This window comes from Oryzias latipes, chromosome 14 (genome assembly GCF_002234675.1).
Source record: "Oryzias latipes chromosome 14, ASM223467v1".
Lineage (NCBI taxonomy): Eukaryota > Metazoa > Chordata > Actinopteri > Beloniformes > Adrianichthyidae > Oryzias > Oryzias latipes.
In genome coordinates this window covers 13,325,101-13,346,604 of record NC_019872.2, presented here as the reverse complement: position 1 = coordinate 13,346,604, position 21,504 = coordinate 13,325,101, and the positions used below count along the sequence as shown (strand labels likewise).

Below are 21,504 nucleotides of genomic sequence, written 5' to 3'. Positions count from 1 at the left end.
AAATCTCAATCATTTCTTCTACTTTGAGAGGCCTACGATGGAATTAGAGCGTTTTGCCATGGGAAAACCAACTAGCTTTTAAGGAATGGATATATAAAGCTATAAAGTCTTGACCCATCCCAGTCAATTTACATGCAGAGATACCCGAAGAGGCTCCACCAAAGAGCTGACATAAGTCATTGCTCCCTTTTAGACCAGGCTCTGAAATTCTTGTCCTAAGCCTCCCTTTTATGTCCTATAAAAAGAGTTCCGTTGGATTTTTAGTGTCTTTCTCACAGCAGCAATTTTGTCAGTTGCAAAAAAAAAGAAAAAGTGATGAATTACATCTTCGCTTTTACAGCTGTATTATCTGTGGACCGAGGCTTTTACAGACACGGCTGGGCCTCGGATCAAACAACCTCATAAAGAAAGGGGGGGAAAAAACACTTCAAAGAAATCCCTGATAAATTTTCAATTACCTGCATTGTAGATTTTTTTTTAAACTGTAGATTATTATGAAGTATGTGCTTCAGAGCAAGAAATTCAATTTACTTTGACATAAATGATGCAGCCAGCACTTATGATTTACAAGTCATGCCCATGGAGCCTGTAATGCACTGACTGGAATGCATATTCAGATTCTGGTCAGCATGTTGTTGTACGTTACAAAAGGCTATGCGTCATAAAGCTTTAGTGGCAGAGGAGGTGAGAACTTTTTGGAAAATGCGAGGATCAAATAAGGCCTTGCAGTGTCTGTCAGCTGTTTCCGGAAAAAAAAAAGGTTGTTTGGTGAAGCAGTGTTCGGAATAATAATGCTGAAAAAGAACAGCTTTCAAGAGCCCACATTTACATATCAGGTGTTGTCTCGGTCACACCAGAGACCTGATGCTTGAATCTTTGCGTGTGCACACATCCTCCTTTCCCTTTTTCCATATTTATACAGCGATCCTTTCTGTTTAATCAATCAGAATAATCATGTCTTTTTACAGCACGTGCACACGCCCAGTGTTCCCTCCCTTTTTCTTTTCTGTGTTTTTGTCAGGAAAGAGAGAATACGCTCTTCATCAGAGACATTTACATGTTGAGAAATCGTCGTCACCTCAGCAATGAACAGACAAGATAAAAATGATGGAAGAAGTTTTGTTTTTATCAACTAAATGAAAAAAAGATTTAGTGTGTTTGATGTCTAACTTCTTGGAATTTTGGACAAAACAAAAATGGCCAAATAGAAAACATCAACAGCAGAGAAACAAAAAGATTTATATTTGATTCACAGCCCCTCCCTATTGAAGACTGTTGAAACAGACTTATAGACAGAAGGGGGATCAGAAGTCCCCACTTAACAGTCTCTATGCTGGATCATCAAGCTGTGTGATGAACCAATCAGAAGATAGATGCTCTGATAGAGTTTTGTGACTTAACGTCATTATTCAAAAAGGCCAAACAGTTACATTTTTCCAAAAAAACAAAGACCAATCCCTAATAGTTTATTTCTCAAAGGAACACATTTCGGATCTTTCCAGCAAACTGGCAGTACATTAAAACCATTATCGTCTGACTTTGCAGTCTTTGAACAAGCTAAAGCTCAACTATTTAAAATTCCACTCTGATCATTTTTTGATTTATTGTGAAAGTGTTCCCAGTGGTCTTTTGATTATGGTTATGTTGTCTTTAGCCAAATTTAAAAAAAAGATTGTATAATTTTCTAAGACAACGTTTCTGCAGAGCGGCAGTAGTTCATTTGAAATACACTTCTGTATTCCTATCACTTCCTATCACCCATCAGTTTAGACTCTTTCCTGCCAGCTTATAGCCCCTCACAACCCCAACCTAATATCAGCAGTGCAACAAGAACGGCGAACAATATCAGAGCTATCCAGCTGCACAGTAAAATGAAGGCGTACATGGATCAGTCCTTCCAGCGTGTTTTCTACGTCACAAATACAATCTTTTTTCAAACTGCATTTTTTTCAATTGCTCCTGATTCACAACAATGTGAGTAAAGAAATACTCAGAAATGCCATTTTGAGCCTAATTTTCTCTATATATGTCCATCATGAAAAATTGCCACAAGAACCAAAAGCACTATTTTCATCAAAGTGGGTCTTTAAAGTTCAGAAAGATATGTTTTCAGGAGAAATCCAGGGAATATTGACAAACATTCTACTAAAGTAAAGTGTTGTACAGTAGTACTGGTGCAAGAAAAACTTTTAAAGTCATAATAGATCTTTATATATGTGTACAATATTCATTAAAATAAAAACAAAGAAATTTTGTTGTATTTGTTGTATTTTGTTGTATTTGAAAGAAAGCTCTCGAAACTAAAGCTTATAATTTAATAGATAGATATGGTACGAAAGATGTACCATACTGTGAGTTTACAATGAATTGGTGACCTACATGGGTGAGCCCCAGTGGTATTTCCAATAAGTGTGAGGAGATTTAATGGAAAGACTTAAGTGTAAATGACTAAGTTTTATCACTTTGGAAGACTGATGAATCCGTTAATGTGAAATCTCTTATCCTTAAAAAAAGACCTTCTCTTCATCTGGTTGGCTTCTTACTGCTCTTTACGCCTTGAGACGCTTAGGGCAGCAACTAAATCTTTCCATTTCTGACGGTCGCGGGCCAAGGTGTAGATGGCTCCCCAGGTGTGTCCAAATTCTTTTAGCTCGGCTTCTAGTGTTCAGCACCAGGTGATCTTCAACCGTCCTCTTTTTCTTTTTCCATCTGGTGTCCAGTGCTGTGCTGTCTTTATGATCGTCTTTCTTCGCTCCCGAGTACATGTCCAATCCATGTACTGCGTCTTTTGAAGATTTTGTCGGTATGTCTTCTTCATTGCTGCGGGACAATAGATCTTCATTGGAGATCTTTTGGTGCCAGAACATTTTTAACATCCTCCTCAAATTTCTGGTGTGGAAGTGAGAAAGAGAGAGAGACTCAGACTATTAAGACATGAGGAAGGGAAACACAGGTGGAAACAATCAGGGAAGATTAAAGAGTCACACCTGTAGGGAACAGACAAGGGCAGGAAGTAAGAAGGCCTGAAACAATAGGAGAGTTAGTGTTTCAAAATAAAACAGGAAGTGCAACACGAGACAACACAGGTGACAGATATAGACCAAAAGTGCACAACTCAGGACATAAGATAAGACTGATGAGACATGACAGCGTCATTCACTAGCACTCTGCTCCTACCGTTAACGCTGACAGAACACAGCTGTTGTAGAGTTTCACTTTGGTCTTGGTGCTGTACTGTGATGACTTCCAAATATTGTTTATGCTGATGAATGAAACTGGCATTCCAGGTTAGGGGTTTGGTACAAGGCTAACCCGGATGGTTACAGGAACAGCAACAATCCAGACCCATCAAAAGGCCTGTGAAGTAGTTCTTGTTCTATCGGGGGCAGAAATGTTGAGATTTGTCATCAGGGTGGTGCTCACAGAATCAGTGAATGTACATTCTGCAAACGTCTCTAGATTGATTTGAAGACTTCACTGTTTGATGTTTCTGTAATTCAAACACTGTTACATATTTAGTTGTTGTTGTTGTTGTTGTTGTTGTTGTTGTTGTTGTTGTTGTTTTGCAGATTTGTCACCTTTAACTTTCTCTAAAAGTCCCTAAAGTCCTTTTCTTTTTTCAGCCCAAACGCATTCAGATGAGGTCACATTTGCACGATGAATATAAAAATATTATAGACTGAGGCACAGAGGGCCTCCACCATTCAATAATAGCTTAAAAAATCTCAAAATAAACAGCTCTCAGTCAGACTTGGTTCTACAAGTCAAGGATTTCAGGAACATTTAATCATCTAAATGTTTCCTGTGTTAGATTTCTGCCTCTTTGAGTGTATTGAAGCCCCCAGGTGTTTTGCTGTTTATGAACCACCTGCTTCCTCACTCCTTCCTCAAAACACAGCCAATTGTAAATAATATTTTAGTCTCACAGTGGCAATTTATGGCAGGCTCTTGCAAACATTGGCAGGAAAAGCTTGTATTACCAAGCAATGGTAAAAAAATTGATAATTTATTGCATTAGTAAAAAGCAAGTTTGAATTATTGTCTAAATTCTGCAATTTAAAGAAAATTCAAGCAGGAATCTACGGAGGACCAGGAGAGCCTTTGAAAAGGTAGTGCAGTTTTTTTTTTGATGATCAGCAAAGAATTTGTGAATTAAAATCATTTTTATTTAATATGATTGAACAATTGTTTTTTTTAAGAAATTGCAAAATATGTTGTATGTTGTTCCGAAATAAAAAAATATTTTAAATATATTATTCTTTTTTATTATTAATATTAGGTGGTTGATAAGTAATTGCTATACTACCAAGAGCTGTGCAAGCTGTGACAGCTTGACGCAAACGCTAAAGGGTAACCAATCAGAGAGCTGCTTACATTGAAGGGCCAGTTTTCTTTTTTCATCTGCTTTACAGTCAAACCTCCTGCCTCTTATATCAGCACTACAGCCACAAACACTTGCTGCACATTTTCACTAAAAGATTAATCGAGTTTGTTATGAATGAGATTCAACTGACTTTAGCATGAATCATAAATGGGGAAAACCCTTAAATAAGCCCTTTCTGCAGAAAATGCTTTTACTCCAGTGCACATTTGAACTATTTGTGTTGAACTGACCACCTAACCCCTGCGCCATAGGACATCCAGTTGATACCATGATCCAAGAGCCGAAGGTCACGGATGCTCTCAACTGGAATGGATCACATCATGCAGTGCAGCTGACTTCTCTCGACTCTTCCTGCACATCCGCGTTCTTGACACACTCTGTAACAATCTGTTGCCCATCATTCTCATGGGCCTTAGTGTCAACGCTCTTTGCCTTTGGCGGGTCAGGGAGAAGCTAATGCACCCGAAATGTGAAGAGGAGATATTTAAGAGGGCTTTTGAAACCAAAAGATTTATCATATTTTTCAGACTATAAGTCGTTCTAGAGTATAAGTCGCAGCAGCCAAAAAACGCAGAATTAAGAAGAAAAAAAATATATAAAAGTTGCACTTTTATAAAAAATGTACCATATTTGACCTCATGAAAGATAGGAGGAATACAATAATTGTCTAGCATTTAAGCTCAGCAAATAAACCATTATTCAGACAAAAATAGCATAAACGGTAAATATTGTATACTGATAGACTTCTTAGAAGGCCCAAAGTGCTTAATGGTCACAGTCCCATTCATTCATTCACACACTAAAAACAGCTCCACAGTCTTGCTCAAGCATAATTCAACACATGTGTGGGCAGAGCGGGAATTGAACCTGTGATGTTCTGATCCGAGGTCAACCGCTCTACCTCTATACCGTGGCCGTTGCAACAGTTCAACTAAACTCTTTATATGACTTTTAATCGGGTCGAGGCTTCTTCTTTTGCGTTACTGTCAGTAGCAAACACTAAAACACACCTTTAGTACCCTCTTGCAGTTGTAGGTGAAAGAATTCCTGTTTTGAAGTGTGAAGATGTGTCCACCACTGAGGCAATGTGGGCATGGGCAGGCGAGGTGGAAATCGAACCTGCAATCTTCCGATCAGAGGTCGCCTGCACCTTGGCTGCCCCCAAACATAAAAATCACATACAAGTCGTACCTGAGTATAAGTCGCACCTGTGGCCAGACAATACAAAAAAGCATGACTTGTATTCCAAAAATAGGTAGAATTCATTTTTTCCCCATCAATTACCAGTTATTAAATAAGAAAGGCTTTTTTGTTGGGTGTGAAAGGATGTAGGAGGGAGAAGCAGAGGACGGAAGGGTCACAGGTTTGACTGAGGTGGGGGGGGTCCCTTCAGGTGCACGGCGCATTGTCTTGACACAAAGAAACACACTAAAAAGGAAAAAAGCAACATTTATCTCTGCATATCTAATGCCTACAAATGCCCCTATACTGTCACATTGTCCTGCCACATGTTTTCCCAGGACTGAAGGGGCTTCAAGGAAACTAGGTAAAGGGTGGTGTGGTAAAACAAAAAAGGAAAAGTAGAGACCCACCATTTCTGCATTCCCAGCAAAGAGTCCAAAGGGTGGGCGTGGGGTGAGGGTAATGGGAACCAGTGAGAAAATTATTGACACAAAAGATGTGAAAGGGTCCATTTTTAGCTAAAGAGCGGTGCAGCACAGAGCAGAGAAACCTGCTTTGTGTGCCATTATTGCATTGTCGTGCCCGATTCGGTACATTCTGTCAGTGCGGTTACACACTGCAAATCCATTCTGTAAAAGAATTTGACTTTGAGGGGCACTTCAGTATAAATGAGGAAATAATTGTAGAGAGAGTGTTTATAAAAAAAATGCAGCAAGGTCAGAGTAAACATGAAAAGAAACATCTACAATGACATGATCTCTGGAAAAGCCTAATTTGCAAACACCGCTGTCCTTTTCATGTCAGTCCACGAGGAATCACCACAGCCTTCTGTGCTGCTGCAGATGCATCTGCTGGCTGGTAGGACTCTCAAGTTTACTTGTGCTGCATTGGATGAAACATTTGCTTTGGGTTTAATTTCTAGGACGACAGGACATTCATGATGGTTTCTTTGTTTCCTCCTGGATTAAACAACCTGAACCTTTTCCTTTCACATTTACAGTGATTATTGCATGACAACATCACCATTCCTGCAGCAAATGTGCCAGAAATAAAACAGAGACCTGATTTGTTTATTTATCCAGTACGTTACATTAAACCTTTTTTTTAAGGGAGGGGTGTTTATTAAGAGCTCTGCTGGTTGATTACTCTCAATCTGCTGCTGGAACAAGAGGAAATGCTCGTTTTGCATAAACAGCTAAATTTAATATTGCAGGATCAATTACCAGAGCATCAAGGCCACAGATATTTGTCATAAATTTATTGGATGTTGTTCCTGGAATCTGCTAGAGCCACTTCCCCAGTTTGGGGGTCACAGTGTTCTAATCAGTATGCCGGTGAATGTTGCCTTTTACTTTCCACATTTTCTCCAGTTCTTCTCTCTTGGTATTTCTCCATAATTTGGGATAGCTACATCTACCAAGACAACCTTCTTGTCCGTCTTGTCCAGCACGATATGTACAGTCTGTTGGCCATTACCATTTTGTTTGTATGTGGAGGTCCCACAGATTCTTGTCTTGGTCCTTCTTGGTCACTTGGTTAGAGGTAATGACAGAAGCAGTATGTCCAACAAATCCAACAAAGAAAATCTTTCACAAACAGGAACAGTTGAGATGCTCTACCTGAATTAAGCAGTACCATAAATCCAACAGGGAATCCAAAATCCTTAATAGACAACTCCCAAAACACAAAAGCAACAATATCCAACAGGCCAGGTCAAATGACATAAAAAGAAGACGAAAAGGGGAAGCAGAAATCTTGCAGCGACCTTCAGACATCCATTCTGGGTTTGCTATTCTTCAACAAACCTGAAGAGCAGAGCAAACCAACTGGAGCTTGAGTGAGTAGGAGCACAGGTGTGTGTGTGTGGTGGTGACCAGGTGAGAATGATGAGGCATGACTACAGGAATCAGCAGGAGAGGTGGAAAAAAAAAAAAGATCCAACCCAGTAGGCTGAGAATAGGACATTTGGAGACTCTTTATGTTAGGGGTTCTAGCCCATACTCTGCCCAGATGTTTCTGTGTGGTTATGACGTTCCATGCCTAATACCCACTTTCACCTAACTGTTATGTGCTGAGTTGTGTCAGAGTTGCACTGCCTGCACCTTGAGTCCTGTCTGGTGTGGTAGACCCTGGTCTCTGTTGATCTTGTTCTCAAAGCCTCCTTATGCTTAATGCTATCTTGGGAGTCCATCTTTCTCCAGCCACTAATAGGATTTTCTGGTGTCCTTCTATGATTATTCCTGCTTCTCACTTGAAGCCATTTTATTGATGTATTCCTTGATCTTTGTTGTTTCATCTTGGATAGCAGCTCTCCTTCCAGTTAGAGTCCAGTCTAAGAGACTTTGTTTTTTAGATGAAGCCCTCTATGCACTGTAAGGAGCTTCCCGTGGGTTAAGTGGCCTCTAGCTTCTCTTCATTGAGTCTGATTCTGGGCAATTTTTCCCGTGCCTCCATTGTTGATGTAGCTAAAGGAAACAGTGGTTTCACAGCACCGACCCTACAGACTGAGTCTTAGACACAATAGTTAAAGTGTGGAAAAGACAGAAAAACACCAACCTGCAACAGAAAGACCAATAGATTATACTTCTTCTAACTTATGTTCTAAAATAGTCAGCTCTACTGCTACGAAGCATTCTAGAGTTTTATTATCTGCATCAATGAGACCCTGGGCGCCATATTGCGGCTGGTGTTTCGAACATCTAGTACGTATGTGTCTCTCGTTTGTAATGGGTCCCCGCGTTAGCACTGGGTGCTGTGCGTTAGTGCCAACAATGGATTGCCTAAAAGAATAGCTGGTAGGCAACAAGGAGCTATTAACACATGTTCGACCATTCTGGAGTCTGTAAAAGACCACAAGGACATAGAAATGTTTAATCATTTATTGAGGGATATTGTTCAAACTGTGTCTGCTGAGGACAACATCTGTCTTATTGCGACTCAACTCAACTATGCTTGGAGCAGGAGGCTTACATAACAGCGGAAGGATCTCTTTGCTCTGCATCTCAGGGAAGGATAAAGTGTCCTGACGAAAAAGGCCACGAATGACAGGTAACTTGAAGAGTATGAACCAGGCTTTAAATTGGGGCGCAGTTTACCTCAAATTAAAAAAAGGGAGTGTGTGTGTGTTCTGTCTGCATGGGAATTACAATCCTTGACCTAACAAGTGTTCATGCTGCGACAGAAGATGGTGCAGTTGACAATTAATCCTCAGATTTATGAGGTGTTCCAGCTTTTATGGTAAAGTAACATTTCCCAAAGAACATTTTTCAAACTGTGGGTTGGGTATGGAAACTCATCTACACAGAGGGGAATTTTTGACGGACTCCTGCCGCTCCGCAGAAGCTTAGGAAATTACACTTTTTTATTATTTTTTTATTTTGGCTAAGGATAATCATAATTAAAAGAGCACTGGGAACACTTTGAAAATAATCAAAAAGATTTGCTGTTTCAGCAATTCTATTTATAAATGTTATTGCCTTTTTGAAGAGACAGCAATACTCTGATATCCAGGAAGAGCAAAAGTTAGAAAAAAAATCTAATTTTAACAAAGTAATTGTTTTGTTTATTGTATCTAAGCTACTGAAGTTTTTATCCAAATTTGTCAAAATGTCAAATGCAGGTCATAAGTATAATTCCCAATCAAATGTATAAGAACACTGAGCGCTCTGAGGCTATAAATGAATGAGTATGAAAGGCTTATACTGCAAAAATGACTTCAGTGGTGCTCTAGAAACCCTCTGTATGAATACTAAATCAATTCCCTGTTATTCAGAGTTTTCAGAGAAATGCACCTCTATAAATGAATCATCTCAGACTTTCTCAGAGCCCACAGTTGGAGCCTCCTCATCAGCTTCTATCAGTTACATCCTGGGTCCTAAAGTTTGGGTTTTTACCGACAACTGGGAGTCTGGATGCAGAAACAGCTGTGCAGAAATCCGAAACGGTTTTTAGTCATTTGGTTTTTGATTCTACGTGATTGATTTGTTTTCTCAAAGTCTCCGTTAACCATGCTAAGTATGTGATGCCACTGTCTATCTTAAGCGGCATATTTTAGAATGAGAACCATATGTTTTCCTTGACAAGCTTAAGGCCCAGCCATTCGTTTTCATCATTCCACTGAGCTGTATTTAATAGGCCATGGAAGAAGGAGGCTCAGATGCTATAAGTCAGATGACAAACTCCACATAATATTTCTCCAGAGCTCCTCGTCCCTGCAGAACGGATCGCAGTTCTGATGGTTTCCAGCGAGCAGTTTTGTTGCCCTGTCGGATTCCTCTGTGGAATAGCATGTGATTTTCCTGAGTGGAGGTCATTAAAAGGTCCGTTCTGTATCAGAGACAGCCTCATCCATAAATGATAGGAGGTTCAAATGGGTAGAAACTCTGGTTCTGATCAACAAAAAGTATCAGAAAGGGCTGTTCTGCTCTTGTCGTCGATGTTGGGACTGAATGTGGCATTTATGCGATTCATATTTTAACCTCTGAAGAGTCATGATTATGGTTTTCAGCTGTTATAGTCGCTCGGGTATCTAACAGTATCCACGGCTGCAAGCACAAGGGGGAGTTTTTAACCTTTTCGCATCTGAAATGTCACATATGCTACAAATCCCCGCATCTCAGTGAATATTGTGGGTCTTCGATGCCCCCTGCCTCGTAGCGCACAAATAAAAAAGGACTTGAAGTTTGAGTGGGAAATGTGTTTGTAAGGCAGGACCACTGTTTGTTTTTGTGAAGATCCATTAAAATGCGAAAGGCAGCCGTGACTCAAGCCCGGGAGCTTTAATGAAACCAAAACTCGTCATTTAAAAAGCAAATCATTTGTCTCCACGACTCCATCTAATGGGCTTGTTGTGTACTCAAAGTAACAAAAGAGCTTAAAGATAATTTCAGAGTAATGTGTTCAGCAGATCTGCTGTTTTCACCTTCGCTGTAAAATGTGTTATATAATGACAGTAACAGCAGAAAGTGTGTAATGTCTTTGTATGGTAAGATTTTTCTTTTTTCTGAGCTTTCAAGGTTTCCAACTAATAATGATGTGATACAGAGCACGTCATGTAATTGAGAATCTCCAAGGCTGCCTTGTTATTCGAGCACAGATGCCTTGTACATCCATGAGAGAAGAGCAGAGCGCTCCCGAGAGACTGCCGGCAGAGCGCCGAGCTGTTTCAAGGCAGCAAACGGTGTTGTTTATACTGATAATCTTAACAAGCCTGATTCAGCGCCAGCTTTATGCGACACAGGAAAAAAAAAAAAAAAAGGAAGTTGTTCCAGGTGTAACAAAGTGCTTCAATGTCGTTTCTAATGTAGGCGATGCCACCATCTATGGATAAATGCCGGCGTGTGCGTGCATTAAAGTTCCATATTTCATGAGACACGTTATAATGCTGCTTGCTGCCCTCATTCCCCTTTTTCAGCTCTCGCCGTCTTCTCTGTCTCTGCTCTGATTTCCTCAAAAGCATCCAGAGCTTCTGCTGAGTTTTCTGTTTCAGGGAGGCCAATCCTCTATTTTTTTTTTTTTTTTTTTGTTTGGTTTAGTCCAGAATCACAACTTTCGGACACATCCAAACGGCACAGCACTTCCATAGGACATTGGTCCAGACTTTTAAGCTCTTTGAATGATTCACAGTATCAAAATGAATTAATAATAACTGCTCTGATTGACTACCTGCATTATTTACACTCTCGCGTGGTAAAAGTTTCCGTCTGTCTCAACTCAGTCAGGTGCTCAAGTCATTTTAATTATGTTCTTCCTGTTCTAAAGGCAATAGAAAGAAAAGGGCAGTGGGGAAATGTGAGAGCAGAACCCAAACTGATGAAAGGGAATGATGGAAAAATGCCTATATTTTGGCACAGTTCCTATTTTAAATGACCTGTAGAAGGTTTGGGTCTTAGGGTGATGCCTGTTAAAGGGGTTTTAGCCATCCATCCATTCTCCGAACCCACTGAATCCCTGTTGAGAAAGAACAGGTCACCAGTCCATTGCAGGGCCACACACACACATTTGCACCTAGGGACATTTTAGAATCATCAGTTAACCTATAACGCATGTTTTTGGACTGTGGGAGAAAACTCACGCATTCATGGGGAAAACATGCAAACTCCACAAAGAAAGGTCCCAACTGGGATTCTAACCGGGGCTTTTCTAACTGTGAAGCAAGAGTGCTATCTACTACACCCCTGTGCACTCCTAGGGGGTTTTAGACTCTTGCACAAAGAATCCTGGACCCTTCAGATTGGACCATTTGGTCTGCACCGGAGGGAAATTCCTTGAACGGTTTACTTTTTGTGGTAAAAGGTCTCCTTAAATTTCTTTTTTTTTTTTCTCCTTAAATTTGAACTGAACAAACAAATCTACCTGAAGAAGAAGGCTTCTCTGTTCACATGCAAGTGAACCCTGTTGCAACAACATCAGAATCCTTTTTTCTCCACGTCAGAATCAATCTTATCTGCATCGTTACGGTACTTCAGCATCAATGTTAACGATGTGGCCACATTTGGAAACCTATTTTCTTCTCTGTGTTTATTTAATGTCCCGGTTGTAACTGTGTGACGTTTCCAAGAAATCTGATCCGTTAAAGTGTCGACCCTTTCACACAGAAGCTATTACATTCTTTCAACTACCGTAACTCTTCAACAATTTTATGCAATCAACGTCATTCCATCAGATTCTGAAGCCGACAAATGAAACGCAAAACTTCGCAGAAGTGAAGTGCTAATGCAATCAGCTGATTCTATCGCGTCCAAAAGCTATTAAAAGCTGCTGTCAGTCTAATATGATAGACATAGAGATCCTTTAAATTTTCACAGGTTGTTCTCTTTCATCTTTTTCAAACCTAAGCATCATTTTGCTGTCTTTTTTTTTTTTTTTTTTACACATTGCCACTGATAAACTTACACATTACACTAACTTGCAGGGAAACCTCAATTTACACTTTGATGTGAGACTTTTTCATTTGTCGGTTTTTGTGCTGATTTTTTTTCCTCACATGGAATCTATTTGATTAGAGATTTGTAATGGCAGATTGGGTTAAAGACAAAGAAGTTTGAGAATTAAAAAGTTCTTTAAAGATGTATCTAGACATCTGGAACGGCAAAAAACAAAGACGGCCACACTCATAATCCTCTAAAGCCACTCTTATTAATAAGAAAGAGGCCAGATAAAGATAACGCTCTTAAAAAAAAAAGGTAGCCTTTGACTGCAGGTCTCTGATGGGACAAACGTCTTGACTGCAAATCCCACGTATTAATTAAGAAGAACACAGTAAGATAACTTTGAAGCAATCGCTGGTTGGGGCTCAACGTGTCCGCTACGTTCAAAGTCAGACTTTTAGGTTCTTTGGTGGAATCTTTACTGCTGAATGAAAACAGTCCAAGAGGCAGTTTATGCCATCACAAGGCCTTTGTTAACTGAAGAGCAGAGAACATAGTGAATGAGTTTTGGTTCAAGGGTTTAGCTGCCCTTAAATCAACATTTTTCACAAATTCTCCAGAAACTGTCAACTTACCTCTGGGTTTTTGAATATAGTGGAACCAATAATTAAAATAATTGTGCACCAAATTTGGCTTATGCCTATATATATATATGTATATATATATATATACATATATGAGACTGGGGCAAATAGAAATCTGATATGTTGGAAACAATTGAGTGTATGGCTGCTATCTGGCAGTCATTTTAGAATTACTCGTGACTAGGCCTGCACAATATACCGCAAATTTATCGTTATCGCAATATCCAGCTCTGCAATATGCATATCGCAAAAGACGGCGAATATCGCAATAAATCGCAAACCCAAAATGTGTTAAAACAATCTAATCGCAGCTTGACGCTTTTAACGAATCAAATAAATCCCTTTATGCTTTGACCAATCAGATGGACGCCTTCCCATTGTTGACCAATCAGATGGACGCCTTCCCATTGTTGACCAATCAGATGGAGGCCTATTATGTTAACCTTGGTCCTGAAGAGCCTCAACCCTGCCTGTTTTCCAGCTCTCCTTAACCAGCTTGTTGTTGATTGGCTGACTCAAGTGATTTCACATCCTGATTGACTGAACACACCTGATTTTGGTTATCATTTTCGAGCAGTCTAGGGAGAATTGGAAAACAGACAGGGTTGAGGCTCTTGAGGACCAGGGTTAGCCACCCTGACGTTTGTCCCCCATGTCGATGAGGGTCATTTGGAGTATAATTTTTAAACTGTTGCAATGAAATGGGAATGATGTTTTTGTTTATTTTTCTATTTGTTTATTTACCGCAAATTTATCGTTATCGCAATATTGATCACTAATATCGCATATCGCAAGTTTTCCTCATATCGTGCAGCCCTACTCGTGACTAATGTGCTTCTCTGAAAGAGGGGATGCTAAGATACATCCGTGGCAAATTTGGTGCCTGTACCACAAAATGAACAGTTTGTCTAGTTCATGAGTTGATGTATTATTTACCACTTGAAAAATATAGTTTGTGCTGTTTTTCTAAGAGGATTTAAAGACCAGCTCTGACTATGGAAATTGTGTTTTTGCTTTTTTTAACATGTTCTTGGGACATTTTTCTGATGAGGGAGGACATATATAAAGCAAATTGAACTCAAAATTGCATTTTTGAGTATTTCTTTGTTCAAATCGTTGTGAATCAGGAGCAGATGAAAAAAATGTTGGAATGTTTGAAAATAATAATATTTGTTACATAGTTTTATAGTTCTTAATAAGTACTTAAGGAGACACCAGCTGACTCCATCCTTTTATAGACATTCAGAGATCATTTATACAGAAAGCAGTGGGATTTAGGGAACTTCCTGGGTAAGAGGAGTGGAAGATAAAAATGTCATCTTAATAAAAGATATCACATGAAGTGAAAAGAGAAGAAGAAAAGTTTGAGAAGTCGTCCTCGACCTGATATGCCACCATCTGATAAAAATGTACACGATTCAGAGCTTTGAAAGGTTAGCGTATTTCTAACGATTCGTCTGCCTCTTCATCTGTGTCTCTTTTCATAGCTGGGACGACGTACATCTTTGGGAAAGGTGGCGCTCTCATCACGTACACCTGGGCCCCCAACGAAAGGCCGAGCACTCGGGCTGACCGGTTAGCTGTGGGCTTCAGCACGCAGCAGAAGGATGCCATCCTGGTGCGGGTGGAAAGCACCCATGGGCTTGGTGACTATCTTCAGCTGCACATTGTAAGAAAAAAAAAATCACATTTTGTTCGCTCAAGTGAATAAAAATTTCAAAAACATGTTTTTGGTACTATCAGGTTGACTACAACTGTGAACCTTCCCATTGTGCTCTTAGTTCATAGAATCAAAGTTTGTTTACCTTTTATTTTTAGTGTCGATAGCACCAAAATAGGCTACAGCGTATATATCTAAGAACAACATCTCTGACACCAAAACTGCTTCTCTCAGTGGGATTTGATGTTTCACCCCAAAAAAGCCACTCAAGCCTTTCAAGTGCATTAAATTGTGATAGTGGTGTCCAAAAATTAACGTAAATTAAGAGCAGAGGATTAAAATGACAATAAGGAGCTATATTCCCATCAGGTTGGGTGTAAAACGTCAAGCCATAGCCAAGGTTGCTCTAAGCTCCTTAACATAGAATAGGGGAAAACAATTTCAAAACAAAGCAATAAATCACACTATTTGAGATAGTTACGCTCTAATCAATTTAGGCCAAACTATCATTGTTGTATTTCTGTTTTAAATCTGGGCTGTCAAGAGTCACACGAAACATTTCTTGACAGTCTTGGATTGGAAAGTATTTTCTATTTCTCCTTTGTAAATCTATTTTTAACTGAGATTGAGGCTTCAAGGGCTTTTGTTTGAGTCGTTCTGTAGCTACTGTAATGCAGCTCTGTAATAAGAAAAAAATGTGCATTTATAGTACAATAAATTTAAACGCCATGATGGATAAATAACGGATTAAAATACCAATACATTATGAGTTACTGTAAAATGGTAATATATTGGCACAGCATATACTGTGGATTCAATAAATCTGAAACATTTAAATAAAGAAATACAGCTGGATTTGCATTTAATACTAATTAGGCTACTTGTCACAAAGTAGTGATACATTTGCGTGAAGTCACACTGTGTGAAAAATAGTATAAAAGAAATTAAAGTTCACTGTCTTTATTTTCACATATATAACATATACTTGATTTCAAAAAGTTGCTAATTGAAGTGCTGCTGCATGCACACACAGGAAACCAGCGTTAAGGAAACAACAATTACAGCGGCCATGTTGTTGACCTATCGCTCTTTGCCATTTGAGCTTTCCTGCGAACACAGTTTTTGTTTCTCCTCTTTTTCAGCTTGTAAGAAAAATTTCCCAGAATTCTCTGCAAAAAACTGGTGTGCTTTGATGCTCAATAGGTTGGTGAACATAGACCACAATGCATTGCGTTTGAACGATGTGTCATTAGAAAAAAAAGTTTAAAGTACATTATTTTCCATCCAAGTTTTCATTATCACATCTCAGTGGATCCATGAATAGTTTTTGTAAAATGTTCATTATGGTTTTTATTTCGGAAAATGGGTGATGTCATATTTTCCTTTTAAAAGAAAAGGAGTGAGCATGTGTTGAAATTCCGTTAAAATCCAGTGCACTACATTGTTCCGCATTATGTCGTTTTTTAGGGATTAGTTAGGTGCAATTTGGGAATTCAGACATAACGTGAACTTTTTTATACAGTAAATTCATTTAAATTTATTTTATCAAAAATTTGTTTTTTTTCTTTTGAAGGCTCTGACATGCTTAATTTGAACAAAAAACAAGCAAACTGTGTTTATATCCTATAGCTGCTGACAGATTTCAGAATCTGGCAGCTGTTTCACATAGCTTGATGTGTGTTTCCACAAACAGCACAGTTAGGTTGTGCATGCAGCTGAAATATGAAGGGTGGACCCTCCAGCAGCTTTATTGTGAGTCATTGTACCAATAATCAAAAGGTGGAGGCATTCGTCAAAGAACAAAAACACAGAGAAGCTTTACAACACCTCATTTAATTTGCTTTAGGCAAAACATGAGAATCAGAATACATGTTACATGCTATTTGTTGACATTCTAAAATATTGCTTCACACTGTCACATTTTGTCACTCCACTATAGCTAATTTCTCTGGTATACTTGGCATTGATAGGGATTTTTTCTCTGACAATTAAGCTACTAAAACTCTACAAGAACCTTTTTCTGTCAACTTTTATGTTGTCAGAGCTGCAAGAAATGTGATATTCTTGTTATTTTAAAAATTAAACACCATATCATGACCTTTGTAGCATCAGTTTACATTTTCAGCTCGATGGGACTTAATTGTGCTGACGTGTCTTTCTCATAAATAAAAAGTCCATTTGGAAAATCCTTTTTTTAATGCTCATCATCTGAAATCCTCTTACCGATCTAACATTTATTGAGAAAATAAGTCAGGAACCTGCTAATTAAAACCTAACTACTTCAGTTTGAAAGGCAAAAACTTTGATTAAAACAATTATTTCTTCCTTTCTGCAGGCCTGAGGGAGCTGGGGAGGTCTTTTGAGTTTTTTGTGTCCTTTTCTGAGATTTATTGTATGTTTATTAATAATTTCCCTTTTTTGTCACACTCATTATTCCCTGTGCTTGCCCTCTGAAGAGGTCTTTGAAAACTAGGTGATAAGAGCAGTGGAAAGAAATGTACACAAAAGTAACCACAGGGGAGAGCTCAAAATAGTTATGGAAACAAATGATATATCATTTGCTGATGCTAAAGGTTTTTTTTGTGGCTCAGGTGAAGTAACTTGAATGCTTTTCAGCTTTGAAAAATCCGCCAAACCAACGGCAAAAACCAAATTTGAATCTAAAGCGTAACAGCATATAACAGTTAAACAAAAAAAACATCTTGTTTTTGGACTATGAGTCTATATACAACAGCCAAAAAATACCGTAGCTTCATAAAGAAAAATGTATTATATATAAGTCGCACTTTTGGGAGACTTTTATTTAACAAAACAGAGGAACAAGAACGGACATTTTATCTTGAAAACCAAATCATAATAACACACAACAATTTGAACAATTATTCAGATAACCATGACATAAAGAACATGCTACCAAGTCAACCGAACTCTTTAAATCACGAAATCCTTTAAATTCTTCTTCCTGTATTCTGCAGAGGCCAGCATAAAACTGAGCAGTGCTTCTTCTTCTTCTGCAGTACTTTCAGTGAGCTAATACTGATGCACACCCCCACAGCTCCCTCCAGAGGTTGTTGCTATTTATTTTTTCTAAATAACCAACGTTAACATCGCCCCCAGCAATGTGCGTTCCAGCAACCACTTTCAACATAAGTCCTTTGTAAACACACGTAACTACGCGTTTTGGGCTTCCACATTCTAAACTCTCACGCTTCCACGTCTGTCTGCATGTTTCTACGACCGTTTTTGGCCATTGGACGTGCGTTGTAAGTTAAACCAGTTCAAACTTCGATCAATCAGGGACTCTGATTTGGTGATGACAGTTAGATGCCGTCCCTGTTTGTGCCAACCGTTTGAAAATTAATCATGGAGGAGAACCTAATAATTGCAGTTTTTGCCAGGCTGAAATTATATCGGTCCAAGTATTTTATATATCGGAATGGAGCAGTGAAAAAAAAGAAAAGACTGCAACAAGGTAGACAAGATTTGCACTGCTTCAAAATTTCCCACCAAGGTGGCGGACTTGCGCTGGTATCAGGTAGATTCCATTGTGAACACCAGATGCTGAACGTGCATTGTAACCCTTGTGCTATCCTAGGCACTTTAACATTGGGAGTTGGGTCATCTAGACCCACTAGACAGTGCTCTGAACCTTTTTTCTTCAATGATTTGTGAACCTCACTGGTGTCCATGGATTACATGAAATCTTTCCACTTTTATCCACCTTTGTCATGGTAGGGAGAACACGTCAGTGTAAGGGTGGGGTCATAGGATAGCACAAGGGTTAAGAACATGCTTTTAAGCTTGTTGTTCAACATCACATGCTCAGTGTGAACGTAGCAGAAGTTGCATCTGAGCAGAAGTCGCCCCCCAGGCAAAACTATGCAAAAAGTGCGACTTCTATTCTGAAAAATATGTTTAGTAGATTTGTGTTAAGTACACATAAAGCAAAAAACCTATAAAAAGAGTCCGCTTTGGTCACTAAAATTGGCATAAAGAACATGCCTTTTTTTAATCTCTGGTTGTACAGCTGATTTATATTTTATAGGAATAATTTCTCTGCACGCAGAGCTCTTTTTTTGGGACAAAGCGCTGCCTTTAATCTGCTGGGGAAAAGGGTTCAAAGGCTGCCTAATTCAAGTATTTTACATTTCCAGTTTTTTCATCTCATCATGTGGTAAAGTGAGACGGAGCTGAAGCCCCAGTCTCCCCCATGATAGGGCCCGTTACCACATGTCACATGAATCATAGCTGTGCTGATGGAAAGATGAAAAGAGGCTGGATTTCATTTCTGGGGGATAAAAAAAAGAAGCTCTAGGAAACTCTCTGGGCTCTTTAAAGGGGTTAGGATATGTCTTTAGATAAAGAGTTTGGCAAACAGAACAGAGAAAGACAGCTGAACACACACGCAGACAAACGCACCAGGTTTTCTTTGGGGAAAACGGGATCCGTCCCTTCCACACTGTTTAAAAATGGATCACTGGTAATGATGTCTCATCACAGTACATCTATCAGTGCCAAGGACATAACAGGTTTATTTTTCATCCAATTAAAGAGAAATCCCGATAATTATTATGAATCCTAGCGATGATCTGTCCCTCCTCTCTGAAATGGATTCGAGTCGACTGCTGCTCAGACGGGAATTGACACTGAAAACTGCTGGTGACAGGAAATGCTCAGACGTTTCCAGTTGACATCGAAACAGACTGAGCATTTTTTTTTTTTTGTCTTTTGAGGAATCTGTGCTGCTTTCACCAAATGTGCAGCCACTAAGTGGCTTTTTGACAATAATGACAAATGAACTGTGAAGGCCAGACTTGTTAGCTCGAACTAGCTCTCAGCCGTGCCGCCTTGTCAGCTGTCAAAAAGCCCAATTATTTTCATTTAAAATCCCTTTTTAGATTGGATTACCAATGCTAAAGAAAAGCCTTCCTTCCTGTCACATTAGGTCAGAGGTTGGAGCTTTATTGTCCAAAAGATAAAGTCTGCAGGAAACAGAATTTATGCAAAATATAATTAAAACGTGTAAATATGATGTATCTTGTAAAGATCAACAACTTCCTCGTTTTTTTAGGTTCAAAAACACTGATTTAATTCAGCTGACAACTTTATAAAGATTCACTAAGTGTTGAGAAATTTAAAATAAATTCGTTTCAAATTGGCCCATGTGAAATATTATAGCTAAAGTGGGATAAATTTACTTGACAATCTGCTTTTTCTTGGTCTGTGTTGTCTGATGAGCTACAAGACCTGCTAAAGAACTACAGAAATGTTTATGGATCGAAATAAATACAATTATATTATATATGATCATAACAATTACTAATAATATTAATGAGTCGTCATTTTTGCTTTGTACAGAGGCCCTGAAGTGCAAATTACATCCAACAAACACAAATCAAAGATCACACTGACAATTAAAAAAGGAAATACTAAAAATAAAACATTACATTTTAGAAATAAAAGAAAGATGTTGAAAAATAATATGATATAAAAACTAAATGTTTCAGAAATTAAAAGGAATTTCCAGAAATCCTAATGAAATGTTAGAAAAAAGGAAACCCAATCAGAAACCAGAGGTTGGAAGTGTAGGATATCGCTGATTGGATGATGATGTTTGTTCATCATTTCAACTCAAAAGTTGTTTAGAATGTAGCGATACTGGAAATGCTTCATATTAGTCATAGAACTTTAATATGCAGACATTAAAGACGCATCTAAAAAAGATCAAAAGTCATTAATTGAACATCTTCGTCTAATCAGATTACCGATGGCATTTTTCAGCATTTCATTTTGATTTCTGAATTTACTTTGTTCCTTAAACATTTCCTTTCTATGTCGTTTCATTTTTTTCAAATTTGGTTTTAATTTCTAACATTTAATGGGGTTTTTTATTCTTTGTTTTGCTTTTTTACTCGTGATCCTTAATATATTTTTGATTTGAGTGATTTGTTGGTGTGATTTGCACTTCAGGGCCACCGTAGTTTTGGACCTATTTAAAATGTTCTAGCAATCATTAAAGCATTTGGAGCACCTTTAGGGCAAAATTGTAATTTAGAGTGAGTTATGCCACCAAGGATGGAGTTATTTGAAATAGTGTGTCGATAAATAAGCTGTGGAAGTCTCTTCCTACAGTGAGGTGTTAAAACACCCCACAATAGCTGGAAGGCCAGTCAATATTGCGCACATGGTGTGCCGTGGAGGACCAGCAGTTTCCTTTTAATAAAAAACACAACACTAGGCACTTTCATTGTATGTTTATCTTCCACTCTCTGGTTGAAAGTGTGACTCAACACAGGCAGTCGCTGGATGCATGCAGACTCTTTGTCCCTCGTCGTGCTGAGCTGGGACACAAATGTTTCCAGAGAGGGGCTGCACGCTATATACGTACGTGTACGTGATCGCACAGCTCCGTCTTGTGCTTTAAACAAATTGTGCAAACCAGTTTTTTGTTTGTTTGTGTGTTTGTTTGGTGTTTATCATAGCATCTAGTGCATTGTCCATGGCTGTGACTGTGCAAAAGCCAGACGTGCTCAGAAAGCGTGCTCCTCTGTTCCCTGTTAGTGCCCCCCAAAGGCCAGCTTAGGAAGGAGCCCTGACCTTTTCAGGAGAGGGGATGTGGAGCAGGGAGAGGGTGAAAGGGGGACAAGTTGGTCAAGCAAAAGACAAACAGCAGGATTCTGTCAAGATTGGTCAAAATCAAAAAAAGAAACAACCTGATGTGACCACTGAAGGAAACCTGCACTAAAAAGACCTTAAAATGTTTTC

At 38.9% G+C, this 21,504-nt stretch overlaps 1 protein-coding gene across 8 annotated transcripts in view; it reads left to right on the top strand.

Annotated features, from left to right (window-relative positions):
• The window catches only part of LOC101165088 (neurexin-2), a 170,758-nt gene that overhangs the window by 136,623 nt on the left and 12,631 nt on the right, over positions 1–21,504 (top strand). For all 8 annotated transcript variants that reach the window (XM_020708864.2, XM_020708865.2, XM_020708863.2 and 5 more), the window contains one exon: positions 14,567–14,748. In XM_020708864.2, coding sequence (XP_020564523.1) covers positions 14,567–14,748 — 182 coding nt within the window. The remainder of the gene's footprint in view (positions 1–14,566; positions 14,749–21,504) is intronic.